This window comes from Pterocles gutturalis, unplaced genomic scaffold (genome assembly GCF_000699245.1).
Source record: "Pterocles gutturalis isolate BGI_N339 unplaced genomic scaffold, ASM69924v1 scaffold42227, whole genome shotgun sequence".
Taxonomy (NCBI): domain Eukaryota; kingdom Metazoa; phylum Chordata; class Aves; order Pterocliformes; family Pteroclidae; genus Pterocles; species Pterocles gutturalis.
Window position 1 is genome coordinate 1 of NW_010117283.1, and position 25,649 is coordinate 25,649.

Genomic DNA, 25,649 nt, shown 5'->3' on the forward strand with positions numbered 1-25,649 from the left:
TCGGGGGGAGGTGCTCCTGCGCGGGGGCGCGATTTGGCGCATTCCGGAGGAATGGTGTTGGAAGCCGGTGTCCTGCCGGCCGAGCTGCGCGGCGCTGTGCCGAGGAGGAAGCTTGGCCTTGGCCTGAGTTTCAGCACCCAGCGGCTGGAACCGTTTCGTGCCTGCTGCTTGACACAGAGACCCTTTGTCTAGGGACGTAGCTTCATTTGTAAGTTGATAGCTGGGTGGCAAAAACCAGCACTGCACAAAGTATCTTTGTCTCTGAGCCAGAAACACATCCTGGCATGGCTAAGTGGTACTTTATATAGCCCATACATTCACAAAGGTGGAAAAAACAGAAGGGACTCGACTAAATTGCTGCTGAAAAATCTGTAGTAAAATAGAAGCAGAAATGCAAAATAACCAGTACTGAAGTATGGTGTACAGAGTGTATAGATAACAGACAATGGTGGCAGTATCTCCATCATGTTTCATTCTTGGTAGAGAAGTTGTTTTGTGGTGGTATTTCAGTCTCTATGTCAGTAGTTCAGTTGGAAGTGTACTGGACTGAAATGTATGTCATTTAAGGCCAACCAGTGTGGCCTTGCACATGGAACTTAAAGTAGTCTTTATCAAAAGCTGTAGCATGAACACAGATTGCTGGGACTCTTAATCAAGAGTCTTTAGTGAATGCAGCAATGTGGATTTGGAAACAGTTACATTCTGGTATTTGTCATGTTTTTCCGACTCTCTCACACTGTACTATAAAATTCTTAACCTTGATTACAGTAATTGCAACTGTAGCACTAGTGAGAACAGTGCAGTCTTGGGCACAGACTATCTTGGCAATGGGCAGACCATCTTGGATGTGCTTGGTTTTGACTTTGATGTTGATTCACTTTGCAGTTGTGTGAGGATTGTTGTATGCATAGGCCGTCTTTTTGAGTATGGATTTTTTTTTTAATAGCTCAGGTATAAAGAGCTTAATATTCATGTCAGTGTGTTCTGATGTCTTTCTTTTAAGCATAATAGTTTTTTTGGTAGTGACCAGAAAAAAATCTAGAACAGAAAAAGCCTGGTATATGAGATAATTAAACTGAGAAACTGAAGTGACACTTGCCAGAAGTTTGTCACTCAAGAATTGGGCTTACTGGAATTGGGAAGGCTCTTATTCATTTTTGTTCATTGTAGAGATTAAGAATTGGGATTTGCTGGATAGTCATTAGTTGGACCTCTCGTTTATATTTCAAGTCACTAATTTCAGGTGTCTTTACATTAAGCCTAGGTTTTGGGCTAGAGCAAAACAGTATCTTAGTAAGTATCTCTTTAGTGTCTCCTCGTTTAGTAAAGATGAGTAGCAGAGCATATGATGAGGAATGCCTTCAGTCAAAGTAGACGTGTTCATGGCTTCTAAGAACAAACACGTAACAAGCAAACAAGGAGCCCTGTAGGGAAAATTATTTCTTCAGTTTGAAGAGCACAGCTCCTTTGCTCTCCACATGAGAGATGCAGAAATGGAACATTTGTAAAGGGGATTTTCTGTATCATCCTGGAGCACTTTATTCCACTGTGGCCTGTCTTCTGTATTGGTATAATCACTTTACACCCAATTTTTTAAGGTCTTGTTAATTTACAGGTCATTTGAAAAAAAGTCTCAGATGAAATCGGATTGGCGTCTTACTAGGCTTCCTATTGTTTGCAGTCGAATCATGTATAGCTGTACCTATAATACAGAGCATGTTTGTGCCATGTGGTGAATTGTATTGCAGACACAGCCTGTACTGACACCTGTCGATAAGTATAAATCCACGTGCTTCTGGCTACTTGGAGATGTTAGCTTAGGTCTTGAAAGCAGCACAGCTGTGTTGGTGGCGCACCTGTTGTAAGTCTTGCCTCTGTGAGATTTGTGGGTGTGAGCACAGTGCCACGATAACTTGCTATATGATTTCTGGTTCTAGAGCTAGTATAGGATTTTGTTTCAGTGACAGTCCTTATATATACTCTTCTCTTTCCCAGGAGACTCTATAAAAAAAATCCCTCAGAAACCACTAGCTATCCCTGTTCAGTCTTGCTTATTCCTTCCATTTCATATTCATTATAAACTTACAGTTACTGTCACCCTAATTACCTTCTACCTGAATGTTTGGTGTGTTCTGTGTTTTATTCCCCACTGGATCTTCCTTGCTACTCAGAACCAAACCTAAAATGAGCTATTTCCCTAGGGAAAAAGTCACCTGGTTTTGGGGAGGGGGAAGCTGTTACTTACACCCGTCAAGAATTTGATAGGGAATTCCTTCTGCTGCCTTATAGGCGGCTAAAAACTTTGGTCTTCCTTTAGAGTTCATTCAGAATGACGTGTCTGTTTCCTGCTTTGGTGGCTAGAGCACCTAAGGACAATTTATCATTACATCGTCCTCTGCCTTAACTGTGTTATAGTGGTATGTATATATACCTCTGTATGTGTCCGTAAAGTATATATGAAAATATATAGAGAGAGCAAGACTTGTTCTCTCTCCTCCAAACCCACTTCTTCCACAGTTGAGTGTTTCACCTGAAACACTTAAGATTAATCTTGAAATTTATTTCAGTCAGGCTGAAGTGGTTTAGTTTCTTAATGTGAAGTAGCTGGAACTTTGGCTAATGAAACTTTTTGTATTTTACTTCAGTGAGAAGATGTAGCTGTCCTCCAGAAATTGTTACTACCAGTAATTGCTTTTTTGTTCTTCAGTTTTCAAGAACTGATTTGTGTAGATGATTGTTCTTGGACAACCAAAGGATTGGGAAAATGGAACTTTTGGGACAATTGTAATGTCTAATGGTCATCAGTACCTCTATCAAATGTCTTTTGAAATATGAATCAATTTTTGTGTTTCAATGCACATACTTCTTTGCAGACTTATGGAACCTGTTTATGATTAGTAAAATTTGGCTACTGTTGTATGTGGTGTTAAATCCAATTTACACACAGCCTGCAAACTGGTACGAGCTCTACTGACTGGGTAATGCGTGAACTAAGTTAAGTTGCTTTGAACTTTGTAGGGTAAAAAGAGCATGCTAAACTTGTCCTGTGTTTGTCAGTCTAGATTGCAGTTGTGCATTGGTCATTGAAATAAACTGTTTAAGAAGTGGTCTCTCAGCATCTGCCTCCTTCAGCTTCTAGATCAAAGGGGAGTCTTCTAGTCAATGCCTTGCAGCTGATAAGGTTTACAAGCAGTGGCTCATCATTGTTCTAATACCGCTCTTATAATTTTTGAACTGGAATTAGGTTGGATCCATTCAGCTGAAAGTACAGATGGAGCAAGTATTTTTTTGCTTTTATTTCTTGGTAGACATATTCCAGTCAAACCAGAAGAGTAATGGTGATCACCAGCAAAAGGAGCAAATGATTGCTGTCTTTACACTTAGAAAAATGAAGAAGCAGATACACGTAGCAAATTAGCACTGTTGTCTGCATTTTTATTTTTCGAAATTGTTCATATTGCTCTGTGCTCTCAGGAGTACTATTGCTACTTCCTTTTGATTTTAGTGTAGCTAATTTTTTTTTTTTTATTGCAGACATTAAAGAATTTTTGACCAATTTTTCCTGTGTGAAAACTCTTCCAAAGTATCAAGTTTGAAAATGGATTTGAGAATATTGCTTTTGTAGATGCTTGATGTTGTTACTGTGGTGATACTGGTAGTCTTCATCAGAACAGTTTTGGCGTACTAGGTTAACCTATATATACACTGCATATGATAGATACTCAAAAGCAGTATCTTTAAAACCAATATTCTTTTCTAGCTAGATGTGAAATACTACTTTACAACCTTACATGGGGTCAGTACTTAAATGCACCTTGTGTATATACACTTTTCTAGCTGAATTTGCTCATACAGTCAAACTATAGATTGAGATATAAGAACAAATACCTGCCACCAGGATTATGTTGGCAAGAGATGAGGCTGTGGGTATATCTACTCCAGGGGCTTTGGTTTGTGTCGATGGAAACCACCTTCCACTACCACCAAAATCATATGCTAGGAGGATTTTCTGCCAAGTGCCCTTCCAGAGTGCCTTCCCTAAGCTGATAAAAGCAGGTTTGTCGTCATGTTTGTATTAGTGATCTAGTCTGGGTTTCTCCGCTGTGCTAGCAAAACCACGACTGAAGCTTAGACGCAGTGTATTCTGCTAGTGTGTGAAAGATTAAATGCTGTGTTTTTTCATACTCAACGTGTAGTGTATGGAACATAACTTTTTTTTTCCTGTTCTTTTCCAGTTTAGGTCTAATATCAGATTCTTTTCATATGTTTTTTGACTGTACTGCTCTATTGGCTGGATTAGCAGCTTCAGTTATTTCAAAATGGAGGTCAAACGATGCTTTCTCATATGGGTAAGAAACTTCAGGCTGTTATCTTAATGTATTTTAGTAAATGTCAAGGTATTTTTCACTTAATTTTTCACTGTATGAACAAAACCTCTTTTTGCAGAGCATGGAAAAGCTATGTTGAATGTTTGGGTTTTTAAGGTTAAGTAAACCTTCAAGTTAATGTTCCCCCCAGAAATAGTAAAAATGTGAGGCATTGCTTTTGGGGAGCAGGTGTGTCACTTCCAAGATCTCTGTGATCATACTAGTGGAAACAAGCAGAAAGTTGCCCTGCATTGCCGTGTGTTAATGGCACCAGCGAAGTAAGAGCAGCTGCAGCATGGGTTTGTCCTCAGAGCACAACGAGGTGCCTTGCAGGGAATCTCAGACTGCTGGTGCCCCTTGCCTTCTTTGGAACAGAAGGTTACACCTGAAAGGAGCTAAGTCTCAGTGATGCTGCACCTGAGATTATAAACCATGCTTCTCGGGACCAGCAGGATTCAAGAGCTGTGGCTGCCATTAACACAGAGGTACGTCATCCCATCCCCACCCTTCGTGGGTGGTATGCAGCTGCAGCCCTGCAGCTGGTTCTGTTTCAAGGGCACTTGGTTCCACTGCACGTTGCAGTTGTGTCCTGTGCTGGTGGTACAGTATTATTAATAGGTGATACTGACTAATTAACAGCAAATGAGCTGTAACATTGCTGCATTCCCCGTAGCATTACTGACCTGAATGTCAGCATGTAGCTTCAGCTGTCTTGCCTACGCGTGGATCCTGTAGTTTGAAACTAAAGCACTGTTTAATTAAGGTGGAAACTCCAGTGTGCCGAGAAATCAGTTTAGAAAGAATTGATTGTACCATGAACTAATTGTAATGAAAGCAGGTTCTGTATTAATTGCTGCTCTGCACTTCAACAGCTGGTGTTCCATTTATTAAAGAACAGCCACCATTTATTAAGTCTGACGTTTGCTAGATTGGGATTACATGTTCTAACCTGGCTGGTTTTTATTGGAGAAACTTAGTAGCTGAAATAATTAATTCCTACTTGAAACTTTTACTAAAAATCCCTCTACTAGAGGGGGAGCAAATTAATGTATGGCTGTTTGATATTGAACAGAACTTTGCATAGCAGACTTTGATTACATCTTGCATGCTTGTCTTATTTTGTGGTTTCCAAATATGCATTTATACAATAGCTGCCAGTAGAGATGATCTTAAATGGGAAGATTTTGGCATATTGAAAGTTTTCTTTCATCTAGAACAGGTAACGGCGAATCTAGATCAGGTAATCTATGTTGAAGTATAACATAGTGAATTTCGTGTACTTATCTGCAGTTTATGTACTGCATCTTCCATTTAGCAGATCCCTGTGTAATACAACTGGTTTGAGTACTAGAAGATTGTGTTCCAGTCTCTAAGTTCCACTTTAATTTTCAGCATTTTTATGGAGGTGGTAATATCTGCTATTGCTTTTTTGTTTCTTCCAGGTATGTTAGAGCAGAAGTACTTGCTGGTTTTGTAAATGGTTTATTCCTCATCTTTACGGCATTCTTCATTTTTTCTGAAGGTGTTGAGGTATGTTATGAAGCCGATTGCACCATCAGTTGTCACATTTCTAATAGTAGAGCATATTTAATGGGGATAAAATTATTGAAATTGATTATGTTTGTAATTGATTAAAAATCAGTGATTTGAACAGAGAATAGGGCCGTATAAAATTTCTGGTTTGTGACACAGAAACCCAGCCTTTTCAGTGTAGCTACATATAGTAGTATTTTGATTGTGTGTAAAGATTGTGAAATTTACCCTGTCCTTTTTTCAGCCAGTTAAGCATGTCATAGAAAGATTTTTACTTCTCATTGTTAAAGGACAAATGAGGCCAAGAAGAAAGGCCAAAACAAAACTAGTCATTCAGAGGAGAGAAGTTAGTCATAAGAAACAGAAATACAAGAAGTTGTACTAACTCATTAAAGAAAGAGCATTATCTTCCAAATCTTGAAATGTGATATAAATGGCAAATAATAATAGCACCTTTGTAAATGTTAAAGCTTTTCTTGAATTTTTTTTTTACGAGATGGTTGAGGAGATAATTTCAAGATTAGAATTTAGACATCAAGGATGTCTGCACTGAAGTGAGTTTAGGATTAAGAGTAAAATTGATAACTGATTCTGATCAGCTTGCATTAATGCTTTTACTTTTTAATGAGAGATGCACTATAATTTTATTTAGACTTCTAGTTCAGAATACATTCTAGTTGTTTTTTTTTAATTAGTAGAGAAGTGGGAAGAGCTTTTGGGAACACATCCTCTACATAGATAAGCCTGTAAATACTTCCAAACCAGTACAAACTGGGCTGAAATTTCCTAAAAGCCTGAGAAAACTGCACTCCAAATCTAGAAACAGCAACAAAACGTATTAGAAAAACTAAAAACTACTGCTGGAAGGGTCAAGGGTAATGTTGAAACATCATTCTTGTCCTGCTGGTCTTAGCTCCCATGCTAAGGACTCCCATTGCTTGTAATGGTGACTCCTTTTCACTCTGTCACTTCAAAATTTTACATCTGTTGAAAGTTTCATTATCTTGCTATTGCCTGTACGTTTCATCCCTGTGGACAGATGGTGAATGTTTCTCTCCCTTCTCAATAGTAATTTGTACTCTTCAATACTTAGCTTCAGATGCAAATTATGTTAGCCCTATATTGTCTCATTGAAAAAAAAACTTCCAAAGAAAGGGTAAAAAAAGAATTAAGAAAAAATCAATCTAGATTTTAGAAGTTTTAAAAAATGGCACAATTTGTTTTCAGTCTTCATTTCATTCCCTTCATCTCCTCACCCTTCTAAGGAGAAAGGACATTCTAGAATCTTGGAAGGTGTTTGGATGACTTGGGTAATCCATATACTACAACAAACTTGAGTGTTTTCATATGGTGTTGAGCCACATCCCACAGCATAATGAAATCTTATGATGAAAGTCAGCTAGACTATCTGAATCTTCTACTATACTTTCACAGCTTTAGTAATAAAACTTCAACTTCAGACAGGAAGAATTAATCTGTGTACCATCCCAAAAGCTGAAAGTCCTGAGTAATTTCTAATTATGTCTTTATATATGCCTGTTTGTATTACAATGATCCTGTATCTAAGCAGTTTTTTCAGTGCCTTTTAAGAAGATTGTAAAACTCTACATTTGCTTCTTGGTTTCTTGTTTTGGGTTTGTTTGTTTTGTTTTGTTTTTCAGAGAGCACTTGAGCCTCCTGATGTGCATCATGAGAGACTTCTTCCTGTTTCTATACTAGGATTCATTGTAAATCTTATAGGAATATTTGTTTTTCAACATGGAGGTCATGGGCATTCGCATGGCTCGGGTAGGATGTCTATAATATCCAGTACAGTTTCCTTTCCTGGCACCCTGTGTTCCAGAACCTTGCAATCCTCCAATGAAAACACCAGTATTAGATTTCACTGTCTTTTTAGTGGCAATCCTAGCCAAATGTATGTGTGACTTGTTGCAATATTGACTTTTATGTTTTATCACTAGCAGTAGTATGTCACTACCGTACTTATGCTAATATCCATTAACTGGAAGACCTAGAACTCCAGAATCTGCTTTCTGGAACAGGCACTCTTCTGCACCTTGTTGGAAGAGACTTGCAGAGTGTCTTTTGCACAAAATTAAGCTGGAATTAAACAATGTCTTGGCTGGAAAATTTACAAAACAGTGTCTGAACCAAATTTTAAGTATGGGATGATTCAGCTTCAGGTGCTTCTCCACTTAGTGTCTTTTGAATTTAAATGCAGACTTTATTTGCCTAAATATATATGGTAAACTTTTTTTTTTCTGCAAACCTAATTGGTATCTCTTTCAGCTTAACATATAGACTGATATAGACTGGTGGAAGAAAATAGTCTTTGGTCTTTCAGCAGCAATTTAAGCTTGATTTTTTAATGTGTGACAATTTCTGGTTTCTTAAAACAGCTATGTTCAATGTGCTTGTATCTAATTATGTGTACATTTTTCAAGTTGTACTGAAAATGTACCACAACTTGTCTCAGAAGTGGGAGTGCATAAAAGCACTTGACTTCTCATCAGGTATAGCTTTTATATGGCTGGCTGCACAGCATAGATTTATATGACAAACAGCTAGTCTTAATTTTTGTGACTTATTTAAAGCCATATCTTAAGATGACCTAAAAGATGAATAGGTTTCAAGTAGCTTGGAAACAAATGTAAGCATACTTTTATTGAATACTTAAATTTATACTCTGATGGTGATATTTGTTTATAGGGCATGAACACAGCCATTCTCTATTTAATGGTGGTCTCAGTCACCATGGACACAGTCATGGAGGTCATGGTCACAGCCATGAACATAAACATGGCCATGGACACACTCATAATCACGGCCATAGCCATGGACACTCTCACGGTCAAGATTACTGTCATGGTAAGTACTTAGGTAATGTCATAGAACATCTTGACTCAATTCAGATTTGCTATTAATGATTTTCTGAAAAGAAAAAAGGAGAGCGTTCTGGCAGCTTGTTGTGAGCATACAGGGAAATAGTTTCACTAAATATGTGGTATGCTATGCCACCACCATGCTTTGTGGCTCATTTTGGTAAATGCTGTTTCACTTGCAGTAAGTTCAGTGTTTGTTTTTAAAGGTTTTGCTTTACCTATATTTTTTTTTGAACGTTCACCGTAATGTTGTTTGTTGGCAAAAGATAAAACAGATGTATGCTATAGCAATATAATGAAATTAGTTATCAAGCGCTCTGTTTCAATTTTTTATTAAAGTCAATAGACAAATTTAAGCTGCTTTGGTAGTGTTCTCTATTAGAATAATTTTACAGATTAAGATATTATGAAAGATGAACAAGCAATTTTACTTTGGGCACTTAGGGACTGATATGTCATACTTGGTTTGTGATTTCAAATAAAAGATTTTCCCTGTCTTGTGTAGTTGTAATCTGTTTTAAAGATGGTTATGAAAAAGGTACTTCGTGTCTTAGCTATGCTTAAATCTTTTCTATAAAGGCAAGCAATCTGTGAAGAGACATCCATGCAAAATGTGATTAGTAGCCTTCACTATGGGAGAAGATACACTGTGATTACTACCTATTTGAAACAATGCAAATGAAAGACTTACTGTGATGCAGGGTTGTCAGTCCTTCCTGCCTAAGCCATAAACTAGAATCTGATGTGGCTGAAAATGTGCACATTCAGAGTGGGGAATAGTTTGGTAACTTGCAGACAGGAGGTGACAAGGAGTATAAATATATGTAAATATATATTTATATTTATTCCTTGCCATTTTTAGTAGAAAATTGGTGCTTGTTTTCCAAGTGTTCTGCTGGAGTTTGATTGGAAAGCAGGAGCACCTTCCTCCTGCCTCTTCCTTGCTCTCCTCATGCCCCCCACCCCAGTGGAATAGCAAATATAGCTATCTGGTTTGTGCAATTTGATAATCAACTTTTGCATAAATTATTATGTATCTTCACTAGAAGTAATTTGCTATCCTTTTAATAAGTTTTTCATAAAATATATGTCTGATGTGTTCCACAGAGGCATTCATCTGCTTGGATGAGAGGATTTTTTTACTTAGTTCAAACTTTTCTAAGTCTCAACCTTGTTGTTTTACATTAAGTATTAATATTTCTGGTTAGCAAATACTCTTCTTGCTTGTGTGTATGGCTTGTATTCTTGAGAGGGCCTTATTTTGCTAAATACTAGAAAGGTCTTATTTCTCAATTTGTTTTCCTTAAAAAAATGTTGATCTTTTAGTTTTTATATATAAAATCTGTTGGATGAAGTGGTATTTTCTATTAAAAAATATGTGGGTTAAGACTTCTAACTTAATTGCTGCATTGAAAAACAATAGCTAGAGTAAAAGCTAGTCATTGTGAGTAGCTTGTCTGTTCAAGAAATTTCATAAAGGAAGACCATAACAGGATATACCACTAGAGAGAGCCCTTGTGTAGCTTAATATGCTAATAATTGTCTTCACAGATGACCATTCTCTTGAAGGGATGGCTGGATCCAGCAAACAGATTTTACAAGGTATGATGAGAAAAAGTACAGTGGTTTGTTGTTTTTATCATGGTCTGCCTGCCTGTGACTGTCACACATCTGTCTAGAGGGTGCCTCTGGGTAGCGTTTGCTGCATTTTGCTTGGAGGAGCTATTTTGTGAAGTCCCCTTCCACTTGTAAACAGAGCAATGCCGTACCCTGTTTAGGGCTAGGGGCTGAGACATTCACTGAAGTCTAAATGTAATACAGTGTCAATACAGTAGAAAAGGGAGATCCCAAAAGCTGGGATTCAGCTTCTGCTACTGGTGCTGAAAAATCGAATAATAAAAATCTAGGAAAGAGAAAATCTGGTTAAAAGCAGAAACCTAAGGAGCCTAATTGCAATGTATGCTCTGGAAAGTGAAAAACAATATTATTAAGATAGAATGTATTTGAAAAATGCAGATTGATATAATTGTTAAAGGGTACTGGAGCTTAAAACTTGCATTTCATCAAGCTATTACAGTTGGTTTAGACAAGGTGCTAATTCACTCTAAATTGTTTGAAAGGGTATTGGCGTCTATGATCTCCTGAGCATTGGTGTAAATAAATTACTCATGATTTAGATGTCAGTTTTGAGCTTTGATTAATTTTTTAAGTGTTCAAAAGTTAGAGGGAGAAAAATAATGGAAGAGATAGTAGTTATTTGGCATACTAAAATGTACATACTGTCTTCTCATATTGGATGACTTTCTAACTTGTTTGTAGTCCTTGAAAAGGAATGTTTTCAGCTTCTTTGAGAACTTGTAGTATACTGTATTACATCTATGTATACTCAGTACTTCAGTAGAAGATATTTGAAAGTCAGTCCTTTCATGAAAGGCACATTTTAATTGAAGCATATTAAAAAGACTCAATTTTATATAATTTTATTTTAATTTTTCAATACTGTGGTGGGTTCACTCTGGCCAGCACCAAAACACCCAGCAGCTGCTCACTCACTCCTGCAGGGGGACAGGGAAGAAAATTAGAAGAGTAAAAGCAAGAACTACTCTTGGATTGAGATAAAGACAGTTTAGTACATGAAGAGGAAAAAAAACAACACCCCACCCAAGTGATGCAAAGACAATCACTCACTGCCTCCCACCAGCACAGCAATTCCCGGGAAGTCTCTGAGCAACAGCTACTTTGGAAAGACAACACCCTAGTTCTGTTGCTGACTGTGATGTTATATGGTATGGAATATCCCTGCAGTCAGTTTGGATCAGCTGTCCTGGCCGTGTGTGCTCCCAGCTTCTTGCCCACCCCAGCTTACTTGCTGTGGGGGCAGAGTGACAAACAAAAGCTTGATGCTGTGTGAGCACTGTTTGGCAGTAGCTAAAACATTGCTGTGTTATCAACATAGTTTTAGTCACAAATGTGAAATACAACATCACGCAAACTGCTGTGAAGAAAATGAAATCTATCCCAGTCAGACCCAGTACAAATGTAGATTTGGGAAAATCACTGAAGAGCTGATTTACAGCTGTGCGCTGTTTTTGTGAGGAGGGATTATCTGAAATTGTTTCTGAATGACTGTTCCCATTACTGCCAGCAGAGAGCTCCAGAGGCTAAATTTTAGCTAACTGCAAAGTGTTTCTTTGTCTTTTAAGGTACTATGTTATTCTTCAAAATAAGAGTGAAGTTGTTTGTGTCTGCAGTATTTAATTCTCAAAATCACTTGTCTGTGATTTCTTTGCCAAATAAGTTCTACAAGATATTGTCAATGAAACATAAGTGTCTTTCAAAGCTTTACAGAGCTGTTTCTGTTAACTGTCCATCTTATACAGTGCTTATCTTTGTCTGTAGGCATCAGGGAACATGAGTTTCCTTGTTGTAATATGGGCGGGTATTGAATGAAAAAAAAATTACATACATCTGTTAATCAGTGCTTAAGTTGATAGCCATGCCATGAAATACCTCTTACTGCTAAGTGCAGAAAAAAATGTAAGTTCTTCAAATGCTCTATATACTAGAAACACATTGACCACAAATTTAACAAGCGTAAATCGTGTTACCTAGTTCTTGCAACTCTTCTGTGTAAACTGTCTTTGAAATACTCTTATTAGCTTCAAGAATACCAAGTTGTAATGATATCAATTAATCCCTTACAGGTGTATTTCTACATATTGTTGCGGACACACTGGGAAGTATTGGTGTAATCATATCTGCTATATTGATGCAGAACTATGGTCTAATGATAGCAGATCCTATTTGTTCAATGCTTATAGCCCTACTTATAGGTGTAAGGTAAGCATTGCTTTCACTGATATTTGGTAGTATTTTTGATGCTCGTTACAGACAAATTACAGCTCAGAAGAAAAGGTTTGCCTGTTATGCTAATGACTTAGGACGTTTGCGTTTCTTCCAAGAGTGATACGTTACCTTTGTTCTGTACAGCCGTTCTGGTGTGCTCTTACATGAGCTGTCTTTCTTTTGTTTTTTTCTCCAGCTACGGCTTTTGCTCTTAAATCTGCACATCTTACCTGTTTGCATAATACTACAAAAATGTCTTTCAGGTTCAAACTGTAGAAAGCTTCCTCTCTGTATTTAGTACCTGCTTATATAAACCAATGTACTCCAGTAAATGGAGCAGAATGGCTTCAGGGCAGCAGAGTTGAGCCTGCTGGCACAGGATGTGCCCTTGTCCTTGACAAATCAAGGCGCTTTTTTTTTTTTTTTCCTGGCGAGAACTGTCTTTTCCTTTGCATTTATATTCTGAGAAGTCCGTATTCCTTTTAGGATCTGATGGAAATGCTTCAAGTAGTTCTGGGCTTTCACAGTTGTTGCTTACCAAGATCACTGTAAACGTTGAAGCTATTTAGATTAGACGGGACAAGCAAACATTTCATTCAGTGATGCTGTTATTGAGGCTTTTTTGGCAGCAGTTTCAATGCTGGCGTAGGGCAGAGTGCCACAACTGCAGTTACAACCTAATAACTGAACACCCTTGTCCCTTCAGCAGTGGTGAATGTCATCTGATTAACTACAGCTGCTTATGCTTATACCATATATGGCATGTTTATACCATACGCATGGCAGCATTCACGGAATTATTGATGTGAATCTCCCTATTTATCAGAGTAGGGCAACATCCTTCAGGCACTACATGCCCACAGAAATCTGTGTGCTGGAGATTGCTATTAAATTACCACTTTAAACATAATCTTTTGATTCAAACCTCTTGTAATTTCATAAAGGACAAATTATTACAAACTAATTCTATTACTGAAATCTCAAAAAATGGGAAAGAAAATGTGCAGGTTACCAAGGGGAAAGAAACTATTACTGAGGTAACAGCTGAGTAAAACCACAGGTTTCTATACATTTTGTATTTTAAGGGTCTATCTTTGTGTACAGCAAAGCATATGTGGAGCACTGATCAGGAAATACCACATGAATGAGAATTTTTTTTTCTTCCATTCATACAGAGGCTGGAAGAATACTTTCCATAATAGAGTTTTCATAATAAAGCTCTTCATAGGTCTTCTAGCACAGTTAGGAGGAACGTCTGAGGTCCACGTTCTATGCTGAAAATGCTGAAGTTCGCTGTTTGATGTGTCGTTTGATACCAGAGCTCAGCCTGTAACATTGTTTTGTTGGTCCATGATGCTATAAATGATCTCTGGAATCGTTGTCCTAACTGAGCGCAGTCAGCTGCATCGCAGTACAAGCAAGCCGGCGTTTCTTGCAGACTGACGTGTCCTGGCACAGCAGTGGAGCAAACACTAATTGCAGGGTTTGGGGTTTTTTTAATTTGTTTTTTTCTAAGCAGTCCAACAGACTTAACTACTGATGGCTTTGCTTGAAATGCACTTAAACAAGATCATAAACAAGATGACTGGCAATTTCGGATGGATATTGTTTGAGAGTTTGAGTCCTCTTTGTGTTGTTTGACTTCAGTAATCTTCACTTACACTTCTGGACATAAAACCATTGTTTCTTTATGCCTTATTCTTCACTATGCTGTGTGTATGATGTGCTTATCTAGAATTAATGCAAAAGGTTTTTCAGATTTTCCCATCAGGTGATCTTTTCTAACAGTAATACCGGGACCCAGCTGATGATTTCTAGCATATGTAATAGTTTGGTCCTTATCTTTTGATTCAAGTCACCTACATCTAACCTAGATAAAAGATTATACTGAAATTTTGTGACATTTAAAATTTGAGGGGAAAAACAGTCTTTTCAAAAATATCTTAAACTGATAATAGCAAGAGTCGTGTCTAGTTTTTTTAAATTGTCTGTTTGCTGATGGGGTGCATGTGGGTTTGAGGTGGGGAGGAGAGGGATGTTCAATATCTAGTACAGGGATTTCTGGCCACTTCTGTGGTCCTGTTTGCAACCTTGATAAATAACTTTTTTGGGGGATTTGGCTTTAGACTAAATAGTTGTCTGCTGTTTCAGAGGAATACTTGTCAATTTTTCTTGTGTGGAGTAGCCCACTCATGTCCCTTTTACTAGTTAAACCAACTTTGCTAAGGTGCAGCAGGATAAGAGAACGTGTGTACCCCAGTGAGTGGACCCATGCGTGTGCGTTGAAAAATCAGGATTTGTTCTTTGTGGTTGTAATAAAGCAAGCATAGTTTTGAGTCAGAGATGCAAAAGAGCCAGTCTGATAAAGTTGTCCAAAAGTTTTAATTCTGTCTGGGGACTTTCCCCTAGTTGGGACTGTAAAGCTTTCCTTCTTTCAAATAGGTTTGTGTAAAAGCCCCAAGGTGCTGTCTCTTCTTACAAGAGTACTTTAGCCGATTGGTTTAAATCTAAATAGCAGTGTATTTGATTACTGATTTTCCAGAGTTCTTTTGCATGACTCCACATTTTTGTCATGTTTGTCAGCAGATTTTTTATTTTAATCTATATTCTTTCTGGAATACTTATGTATCCAAAGAGAGAATAAAGGCAGAACACAAATCCTTATTCCCTTCAGTGGAACTATGTCTAACAAGCCAGTAGAATATCAAAGCAGTTGCGTGCAAGTGCAGAGGGGAATGGTTGCTCTTAATCCAAGATTGCTTGTGTCTAGACAAAATAACTGTTCATTTTATGTTGAGTGTTTGCTTCAGTGTTGGGTACCTCTCTCTGATTTACTCGAGTCTTGTCCGCTCCTATTAGTGGGTCTTCTGCTCTGTTCAGTTTTCTGAAGTGATGGCAACAGTTGCCAAAAGAAATCACAAAAATACTTGTATAGGATGACTACAGAATTTATCGTTGCAACATAAAGCTGTACAGCGTCTAATTTGTAACCTATTTTGTCTTGTGCAGAGGCACCAAGGGTTGAGCAACACCTTTTCAGAGAAGTCAAGCACTGCTTTTAATTCAAACGGTTGAGCCTTCCTGTAGACAACATCTCTAATTAGTACAAATTGTCAACTACTGACATGGTTGCTCTGTGTTGCTCCTGTGATCCTTCACTAAGGCTGCTCTAAGGTGACATATTCTCTGCCTAACTTCTCCTGAGTTAGCGCAGAGCATTCTGGCTGCACAGTTAAAATCCAGTATGAGATTCTTCTGAGGTTGTTTTCACTGGCAAATAAATACATTTCTAAGCTTAGTGGAAGCAGAAATCAGGTGGCTCTTACTAGAGAGTTGAGATCAGCTACTTTTGTTTAGTATATTATGACTGTCTAGATCCCAGTAAAAGCCTGTCTTCAGTAGGATTATATAGAAATATTGTTAATACCCATTACATCTCGTGCTTTGAAATCTATATTTTTGGAGGAAGAAAAATTGCCCACATATTACTGTTCTGATATAGAGAGGCAAAGGCATGAAGTCAGATACTTTCCACTTTTCAAACTTCATTATGCTTTTACGTGCTGTAGAAAGTTGTATTTTCTCCGTTTATGTATTTATCTGTTGAGCCTTGACAAGCAGAGGGCTTGGTAGTTTGTGGTTTCTCAATTAGAGGGCTATATCCTGTGATCTTTTAAAATCTCTGCATCATAAATCTATGGCCAATTCTGAAGGGTGAAGTTGGTGTGGGTGAGGGGTTGTAGCTCTCGAGTGTTCCTGGATGCTGCCACTAGTATCTGATGAATATTTCTTTGATTACTTTCTGTACTATCTCATGCAAGTGTCCATTTAATTATAAAGCATAAATAGGACATGCTTAAGGTAGAGGAGTCTGGTTTACTAGCATTTTGTTTGAAGTCTTTTTTTAGAAAAAAGCTTGGCTATGTCATAGTTGTTCAGGTTGACACTCTTCAAGTTTTTTCTAAGGTATTTTCCTCATAATATGCTTGAATCAATAAACAATTTCTCAAGTCTCTAAACTGCTTTTAACATTTGAAGCTAAATGGTTATTTTTTTTTAGTCTTCGGATTCTAAGCCTTTTTCTGAAATGTTGAATCAATTTTAGTATTTCAATCAGCTATGTGAAATTAGTCATCAAGCAAAAGCCACAACTCCAATATAAAGCAAGAAGTTTGTCTGAAACCACTATTAGAGCCACATGTTTCTAGAAAGGCACTGTAGACTAAATATGATACTAGATGGATAGAGCATGCAGACTACATATTAAGTGGTCAAAGGAATGAGGCAATTTACTTCAGTCATTTAGTAAAGTTGTTTCCATGGGTTACATCATTTTTACATAAAGTCCAGAGCTGCTTGAATGTGATCTAATTCGAAAGAGCTTTGGGGGAGGACATGCCTGTAACATTGGGGGTACAAGCCAAAAATGTTTGGGGCATAAAAATATATTAAAAAAAAAAACAAAACCTTTTTCAAATGAAGTGCTGTATTCATGAAGATTCAGAAGGAATGTTCTATAGTAAAACTCCCTCAAACTAGCATGCTTGTCATTGACATTGTTTTGAGCCATCATTGCTAAATGGCATGCACTACCTTTATTTACAGGGTAATGGTACCTGCGAGCCTTGCTTGAGAATCAAAGTACTGCATTATTATGAGAACAGACAATTTAAAATTGGAAAAGTAAATGTTAAGCCTGTGATTCTTGTATTGAGCAAAGCCTGCAGTCTGATTAAAATTGGCATTGCCTAATAGAACAATTTTAATCTGACACTCTTGGTGCTGCGGATGTGAATGGTGGCTGGAAAAAAAAAGATTTTGAAATCTGGCTGTAGATTTTCAGATATGGTATTTGAAGAACCATATCTGGTCTTGAGTCTTAGCAGTGTTTGTTTACTTTCCACAAAATCTGTCACAAGTATCCTCTATTTTCTATAGTGCTGAGAGCACTAAATGAATTTCCGGCTGTGCTCTGACGATGACAACTATGTAAAGGGTTCCTTACTCTGGAGTTGTTTTCAGCCTTGCTGTCCAAGATCATGACAATGCTGGAATCTTGCTAGCTATGGCTCCAAAAACAGTGGCATAAACAGGATGGGAATGGAATGGGTATGAGTATTACCTGAATGTGATGCAAGTTGATTAATAGAGCCTGATGCTTTTGCTCTTCATTGTTAATCAAGCCATATGCAGTAGTAGTGGCAGGCTGGATTTATCAGATTCGTGTCAATGGCTTTTATCTGTGTGAACACCTTTTGCTTCCTCTGTAGCAGTGTATGTGAAAGTGTGATGTGCTGCTAACTCATTAGCCACTTTTACTGTTATGGCTTTTGTAGAGGATATGCTTATGTCCTGAGTCTTGCGGGTTACTGCCTCTTTCAAATTCCATTGTCTTGTAAAAGAGTGTGATATTTTTGATTCATGGCTTGGTAATCAGAGGTGATTGGAAAGTTGTCTGTTTTAGCAGTGAAGCTTGCAGACTGGTTATGCATGACAAAACTCTCCACTTGGTGAGAATTCATCTTTATTTGTTTTCCTCAAAAATCTTTTTGTAAATTAAAAAAAAAAGGGGGGGGGGGGGAAAAACAAGGGGGGGTTTTTTTTTTTTTTTTTTTTTCCAGTGCAATATTTGCTGCAGAGACAACCACATGTATTTTGCACTAATGACTAATCAAAAAAAAAAGGAAAGCTTGGTCAAATTCTCTAACCGCATTTTCAGTCTGCATGGTATCGTCATCTTTCCTAGTGTTTTTCTTCAGTCACATGAGATGGAACTAATATTTCTAGTGCCTCTTGGTGATTTTGTAATACTGGTTTTTTAGGTAGTGTTTGAGAAAAGAGCATATTGTCTGGAGTTTTGGGTTTTAATTGAAGGTTCTGTACTTCAGTAGTATGCATGAAACAATGGAAAATCTGAGACATCAGAGAACTGTATTCTATAATTTGTCATGTAAGTTTGGTTTACAGTAAAAGACTACCTTGTAAGATAGTGTCCCTTTGGATGCAGAGATGCATGCATGGGCGTTTGTTCTCTTACAGCCTTTGTGAGGGCATATCACAAATCTGCAGCTGTCTTGGCCGTTTGAGTTTTGCAAAAGATAAATTTGTAGCTGAACACTGTGTCTAAGATAGAGGAGGAAGGTGTGACCTGGGTTATGCATCAACTTTCACCTACAGTATCAAGCCACATCCTGATTTACCTCTACTCTTTGGACTTTTAAGATGTTGCTGTTTCAGTCACACTCCATGGCTTTAGCTTTTTTTTTGTGAAGTCTGGATAAAAGTATAACTTGTGCAGCATTATTGACAAAAACTTGCACAGGAGGTTTCTTTGTTAAAGCTTTAGTGTGGAGCCATCACAAAAACATGAATAGATGAAATATTGCCAGCTGGAAGACTATCTTTTAAGCTGTACCACCTGTACTAGGAATGGAGTGTCTTTCCCCATTCACCTTTTTGTGTATTAGTTGATTTTGAGCTAATGGTTCCAACATGTGGTGCTTAAAACTGCATCCTATTACCTGGCAAGGAAAGACAGTGCTTGTACACGCCTTGGTGATTGCATATACTTAACCTTGGAAGATCAGTTTCTTAGGCAACAAGGTTTTCAGAATGAAGCAAATATTAATTTTAAATGCATCCTCAGTGGAAGAGCTCTCTAACAGGGGTTTAACTTCCCCTTTTCAATGTGCCTGTTCCAGAATGAATCAACCAGTTTCCCTGACCAAATCCTTTTTTGCAGTGGGTTAACATGCCCAACCTGCTAGTCTTAAATTTCCATAGGCTGTCTTTTCAAATCTCCTACTTGCCAATTCATTTCCATTCCATCAGATAACGTACCTCAGTTTTATCAAATCATGTAAATAAGTTGTGCAAATGAGACATTTTTTGGTTAGATTTCTTTCATGGATTTTTTTTCACTCTTAGTGGTAAGTTCCAATAAAAAGGCAAGCTCCTACATTCTCCATTCCTGTAGTCCTTTCCCTGGGAAAAATACGCAGCCTGTCTGCATGTGTGTTTTGAAGCCTTTGCATGCATGTGTTGGAGGGGCCTTGTTAAATTTATGGGGATGGAGTCAGCGTTCAAAAATCTTGTATTCAGTTTGCATCTTGAACTTGTGTATTGGTCTTTCAAGGTTTTTATTAAGAAGAAAACTTGCATTTTAAATAGTGAGTAAAACTGAAATCAATTCAGCAATGGAGTATTTTGGCAGCTCCAGCTCCCTTTGATGTAATGCCTGTGACATGGACATTATTTAGTGAGATGGGTCCATTGATAAGAGAACCTTTTTCACTAAACTTCTCTAATCCACTGTCTGTAGAATGTGACACTCCAATTAAGCTTCCTTTAGACAGATTGACAGTTACTGCATTGCTAAATGTTTAATTGTCTTGGTGACAGGTCCAGTGTAGGCAACTCCTGCCTCCCCCTAATTGCTTCTTCCTATTTCTGAACCGATTCCTCGGTAGCAATGCAATTGTGTGAGGCCACGTGAGGGAGTGCATCAGGCAGTGCATTTGGCTGGAATAACCAGTGTGCCTGCAAGGAGACTTAATTTTAGGGTGGTTGTTTTTTCCAGAGGTTCATTAGACAAGAGTCATGCACCCTCCAACTCCCTCCCACCCCTGGCTAAGGATTAGCCAAGGAGTGAGCTGAGCAGTCGATCAGCCAGCACTGCTTCCATGTACAAACGGAGCCATTTCTTTAAAAATGGAAAGGAATGGTTACATCACGCTGTTCGCCATCTGGAAATATACAGCTGCTCTATGTGCTGCGTTCTACATCACTTCATGAGATTTTGAGCAAAGCTTCTGTGGTTTCCTTTAACAGACGGTCCAATTAATCTCTTACAAATGTTTCCTGGTTGCTTTTTATCCCATCACTCTACGTACTCCAGCTGTGATGCTGGTGCTGAACACTGAAATTCAGCTTGCAATTTCTGCAGTATATCATCACTTTTGGTCTAGAATGTTAGATGACCTATATGCTTTTGAAATTAGATTGCTATTTAAGTTCCAGTATTGGGCTATAGATATTTGTCATCCTCTTGAAAATTTTAGGATGCTCTACTGAGCCAGACATGATGCACTGCTCCTAAACAAAAAATCACAGTACTGAATACATAAATAAGAGTATAAATTTTTAGTGGTAGCTTCAGGGTATGGGCTTACTGGTCTCCTGGTTTTATTTAATTTTTTTTTTAAAAAAGGAAAGTAATAATAATAATAAAAAAAAGAGTATTAAGTGTCGTCTTAGTTTGCTGATTAAACAAGACCATTTGGCCGGGAGGGAACCCCTAATTGTTTCCAGATGTTTAATCCTTGAGCTTGGATGAGACCCTACACTTAGTTCACTTCAAGAATATGCTAAGTTGTCTGTTTCTGACAAAGTAACTGTTATAGCTGGACTGGTCCATACTAATTCTGTTTTATGATCTCCCCTCTATTATCTTAGTTCATAAGAAAAATATGCCTTAAGCCAAACACAAAAGCAAAAACCATTTCAGTTGCATGTTTTTACAGTTGGTTGTGAGTGATTGCCATTGCAGTAGGTTTTGATTTTGAGCTATACTTACCAGCTGCTTTGTCATGTAACTTTTAAGACACTAAGAGATTTCATCTCAGATCCCACGATTAAACTGTTAATCTTTTGTGACTGTCTACCAGTTGTCTCTGGAAAGTCTAGGGGAGAAGTAATCTTGCCTTTAGTAAGGCGCCATAGCAATTTTGTCAATACTTTTATTTTCTGTACCAGGTTTTCATGGCAACTTTCTCAGCTTCTGGTGAAACAACCAAAGAAAAATGTAGGAGCATTAAGGAATATTATGTTGCTCTTTGTTCTGCGTCTTTTGAAGATATAATAATATGGCTAACTTCCTTTTTTCTTTCTAGTATTGTTCCACTTTTAAAAGAATCCATTGGAATTTTGATGCAGCGAACTCCTCCTTCCCTGGAAAATGCCCTGCCTCAGTGCTACCAGAGGGTGAGCTTTTAGATAATGTTTGCTTCAGATCAAGCTGCTGACTGAATGAGCCTTGACTGTGTGTATGAGGATATTTTGTGAAGTTTTTCCTTTAATGCCTGTGAAAGGTTCCTTAGATTGTACAAATGGAGGTACCAGCTTGATTTTTATCTTTCTGAAGTCCTAAATTGTATGTAGCTTCAACTCAGTTTGTGTTTTAAAACAAGCTATGTTGGTTTAGAAAGATAGATCCTAAAGGTTTTCCTCTCAGACTACTTTGTGCTGATACAAAGTGCATAATGTTTTTCTGTTTTGTTCAGGCTTTTTTCCTCCCTCCAAATCTAGTTCTGTCTAGTAAAGTGAGGTGGGGTAACATTGGAAGTTCATAAGAGGTACATAGACTACTCTGGATTTGCTCTCTCCTGGTATTCCTGTTTAACTATTACTGGGTCATGACCTGAGCAGTTGAAGTGCCCTTGCAAAGTCAATACAAAGCATTGTAGAAGTGCCATCTTTCCTCAGGAAGTTACAGGATTGTAATTGTCATGTGCAGGGTTTGCTAAAATTGGATGGAGGAAAAAGAAGGGTTTTGACAGGACAAACCTAAGCCCTTGCAAAATATTTACAGAAATATTAGTATATTTCTGTTAATAATTAGAATCTTTCACAAATTGTTTTATGGGGAAATTCCTGCATTTGCAGAAATTGCTGGTTTAATTGAATGCCCTCTCAAATTTAGAACTGTGACTTTTCTCTTTTGGACACCACTGTTTTCAGAAATGGTTTCAGTAAAGTATATGTAGGATGTAAATGCAGCAACATACAAAATCATGGCATATACACACAATCTGCAGGTTTTCACCCTCCTTACAAATACTGAGATGGTAACAAGGAATTTAAGTGATATATCACAAATAGCACAGTGAAATAGAAGTAAAAGAATGCATTGAGTTTTATGTTTTCTGTAAAAAAACATAGTACAGATAAACATTTTCTGAAATATATTTTTAAAAAATTGCTTGTATTTTTAGGTGCAGCAGTTGCAAGGTGTTTACAGTTTACATGATCCACACTTCTGGACCCTTTGTACTGATGTTTACATAGGGACTTTGAAATTATTAGTAGCTCCGGATGCCGATGGAAGGTGGATTCTAAGCCAAACTCACAATATTTTTACTCAGGTATGTCTCAGTGTGTTTTGAAAAACTTCTCTGCTCTGCCTGTGTAGAACGATACTCAGTAGCACAGATGGAATTGCTGTACTTCCCTGCATTAGTTCTTGATGCCACTTAATGGAAATAACAGCTAGAGTTTTCTGAGGTGTATCAAATTAAGCTGAAACCCCACATTGACCTATGAGGAAGCAAGAAAATAGATGAGGCTTCCCTCAAGCTGTATCTGGATGTACTTAAGTTTTTCATGGTGCTGATGCTGTATTTGTCATTCATTTCGATACCTCTAAGAATCTATGGTCTTTGCATATTTTGTTGTCTTTTAGTAACATCCAGGCTGTGGTGGTTTCTAGTTAAAACGTAACCATCAGTTATCATGTTGCGTATGACTAGTGTGTTCCCGTTTACTTCCCTACAGGCTACATTTTTTTATATAGATAGTGATGTATTTGATAGCACTTGTAGCTCATATGAAATGCTGGAATTCTCGTGAACAACAGAAACTTTATTTGAAGTTGATAGTTCTTGCCTTAAGATTAAAATCTTATCAGCTAAAGAGTAATATTTTGGAGATATGTAAATTACTGACTTCTCTAAGTCAGTGGGACAGTGAAGAAAGGGGGCTTCTGATCAGGTATATCTGATACTGTAAAGAAAAACAGCTTCTGTCAACAGTTGAATTAGTGCTTGCATAAATGTTCTTTTCAAAGCTTTCTACAGTGGGGAAAGTCTCTGTGTGCTCACATGCACATTCTCTCCCTTGTTCTAAATGTCCTATTGGTGTACTGCATTGGCAGCTTGTGTATGTGATGGCTTAGTGAATCATCTATCCATCTGATAAACATCCCTTTTATTAACTGTTTTATAGCATTTATTAAAAATTGCAGATTGGATTTTTGGTTTGATTTTTTAATGCATCTTGCATACTCTGTTTCTGGACTCTCAGGAGAAACACCACTGAAGCCAACCCTACAATGTGCTGCCTGAGTGCTTGAATTCTTTTGAACTCCTTGAAGTTTAAGGAATTTTAAGTAGTCATGGGGAACCCAATAAAAATAAGCACACCTACATTTTTTGTGTTAGAGATGTAGGGAAGGAGGATTTGTTGTTACAAACATTCTAAAATCAAACTCGAGTCATAAAGTTTGGTCTTTTTTGAGATGTTCCATCACATACAGCTCTAGATTATTGAGAAGGTAGAAATCAGTCTGCGTGGCTTATTCCACAGACTACGCAGTGTGAAGCTAAGGGATATTTTTTGGGAAGGACTATGTGGAACATTCTATTACATTAAAACTAATTTTACATCTCAACTCTCCAAAGGATTGCATTTTCCAAGTGAGTCGCTAGCTCATCAGCTGTTTTGTAGCTGTGCAGGTATCAAGAGCCATGTGTCCAGGAAGGGATTTGGGAGAACAAGGTCTGTAATTTTTCTTAACTGACCTATGGTAATAAGTGGAGGAACAGTTGGAGCAATTAGAGATTTTTCTCCTCAGTAATATTGGCCTTCACTATCTTAATATAATTGATGGTTGGTTTTGCCTCTCAACTGATCTAAAAGCAAGTTGATGATAGTTGAAGACAATGTGAAGACGCTGTCTTTAGCAGTGTTCAGCCTGACACTTCAAGTTGCATAACCACTGACCATCACATTGTTGCTGGCCTGCCACTGAGGTTAAAATGACTAAAATATTTTTTTATACTCTTTTATACTGAACGATGATAAAACTAAGCAAGTCCATCTAAGCCTAGTTTAATAGGATTTCTGAGGAAATGCTTTCTTACAATTCATGTACCTTTACTAGAAGTTGTTTTAATGTGTCATGATATCGTGTAAATTCACTGTAGCCATTGTTGTTTCTTGCTAAAATCTTAGTGTAGAACTGGTTCGAACAACAAATCCCATGTTACGCTCTTGTGCTTAGCTCCATTTTGACCTGACAGCTTTTCAAGTGGCTTGCTTTTCAGTAAATTAAACTTGTACAAAAGAAAGGAAGAATTGCTTTTGTGCAGCTTCACGTGTCAGACTTATTTAAGATGAATCAGAAAAGGTAATGTAGAAAAGCTGATGTCAATGTATAATTACATACGTGCACTTGACTGTTTGGAGCACTATGTATTCGTACAGCGCTCACAAAGTTTGTAGGTTTCCAAATTGCCAGTATCTCAGTGAACAATGTGCTAAATGTGGAAGATGTATTACAGAAAAAATAAGATACTGAGGTTTTTTGCTAGGTAACTTACTGGTGTTCAGGACAGTTAAGTTGCTTTGGCTTTACAGTGGTTTTTTTTTAACTCTTCTCCTTTTTCCCATAGGCAGGAGTAAGACAGCTTTACATACAGATTGATGTCGCAGCCATGTAGTGACTTTCTGAAATTGTGCTGTTGGACCAAAGTTTTCTGTACTGTAATGCTATAACAACATACTTCTCAAGACAGAGCCTGCCTCCATCACTGTTCTGGAATGGACTGAATAGATTTCTGCCCTTGGGCTACAGATGGAGTTCACTTCTAAGGAGTAAATATTGAATGAATGTTACAGACTTTGGGTCTTGTCTTTTTGTGGCCCTTAAAATTGTGAGTTTTGGAGGGTTTTTTACTTAGATTGTGGTACTGGAAACCCTGTCATGTCTTCAGTAAAGCTGCGGAAACCACTGCTCATTCCCATAAAACCAGTGTTATCAACAATTGGAAACTTGTTTTGTAGATAATGTCACAACGGCTGACATGCTTCAGTAGAATTGTATGTTTGTACAATTGTTTGTACTTTGCAAACTTAATGAACCAAACCATATTGGGTTTTCAAAGTGCCTTTTATATCCGGAGAGATATTTGCCAGCATAAATATGGAGCATCAAAGGGTTTTATTACTTTTACAAATATCTTGT

General features: G+C 37.6%; 1 protein-coding gene across 1 annotated transcript; it reads left to right on the forward strand.

Annotated features, from left to right (window-relative positions):
* Nucleotides 1-51: 51 nt before the first annotated feature.
* On the forward strand, nucleotides 52-25,330 carry SLC30A7 (solute carrier family 30 (zinc transporter), member 7). The gene is made up of 10 exons (XM_010075737.1): nucleotides 52-152; nucleotides 4,197-4,349; nucleotides 5,810-5,897; nucleotides 7,562-7,688; nucleotides 8,610-8,768; nucleotides 10,334-10,384; nucleotides 12,487-12,622; nucleotides 21,520-21,610; nucleotides 22,621-22,770; nucleotides 25,078-25,330. Exons 1-10 carry the CDS (start codon nucleotides 52-54, stop codon nucleotides 25,123-25,125), a joined length of 1,104 nt encoding a protein of 367 aa, XP_010074039.1. The 3' UTR covers nucleotides 25,126-25,330.
* Nucleotides 25,331-25,649: the final 319 nt, after the last annotated feature.

Bases quoted from the DNA above. Each gene is read 5' to 3' on its own strand.
- SLC30A7 (XM_010075737.1), top strand. From the start codon at position 52: ATGGTGTTGGAAGCCGGTGTCCTGCCGGCCGAGCTGCGCGGCGCTGTG. The intron at 4,350-5,809 runs GTAAGAAACTTC...TGTTTCTTCCAG, and splicing joins AACGATGCTTTCTCATATGG to GTATGTTAGAGCAGAAGTAC. The intron at 8,769-10,333 runs GTAAGTACTTAG...TTGTCTTCACAG, and splicing joins CGGTCAAGATTACTGTCATG to ATGACCATTCTCTTGAAGGG.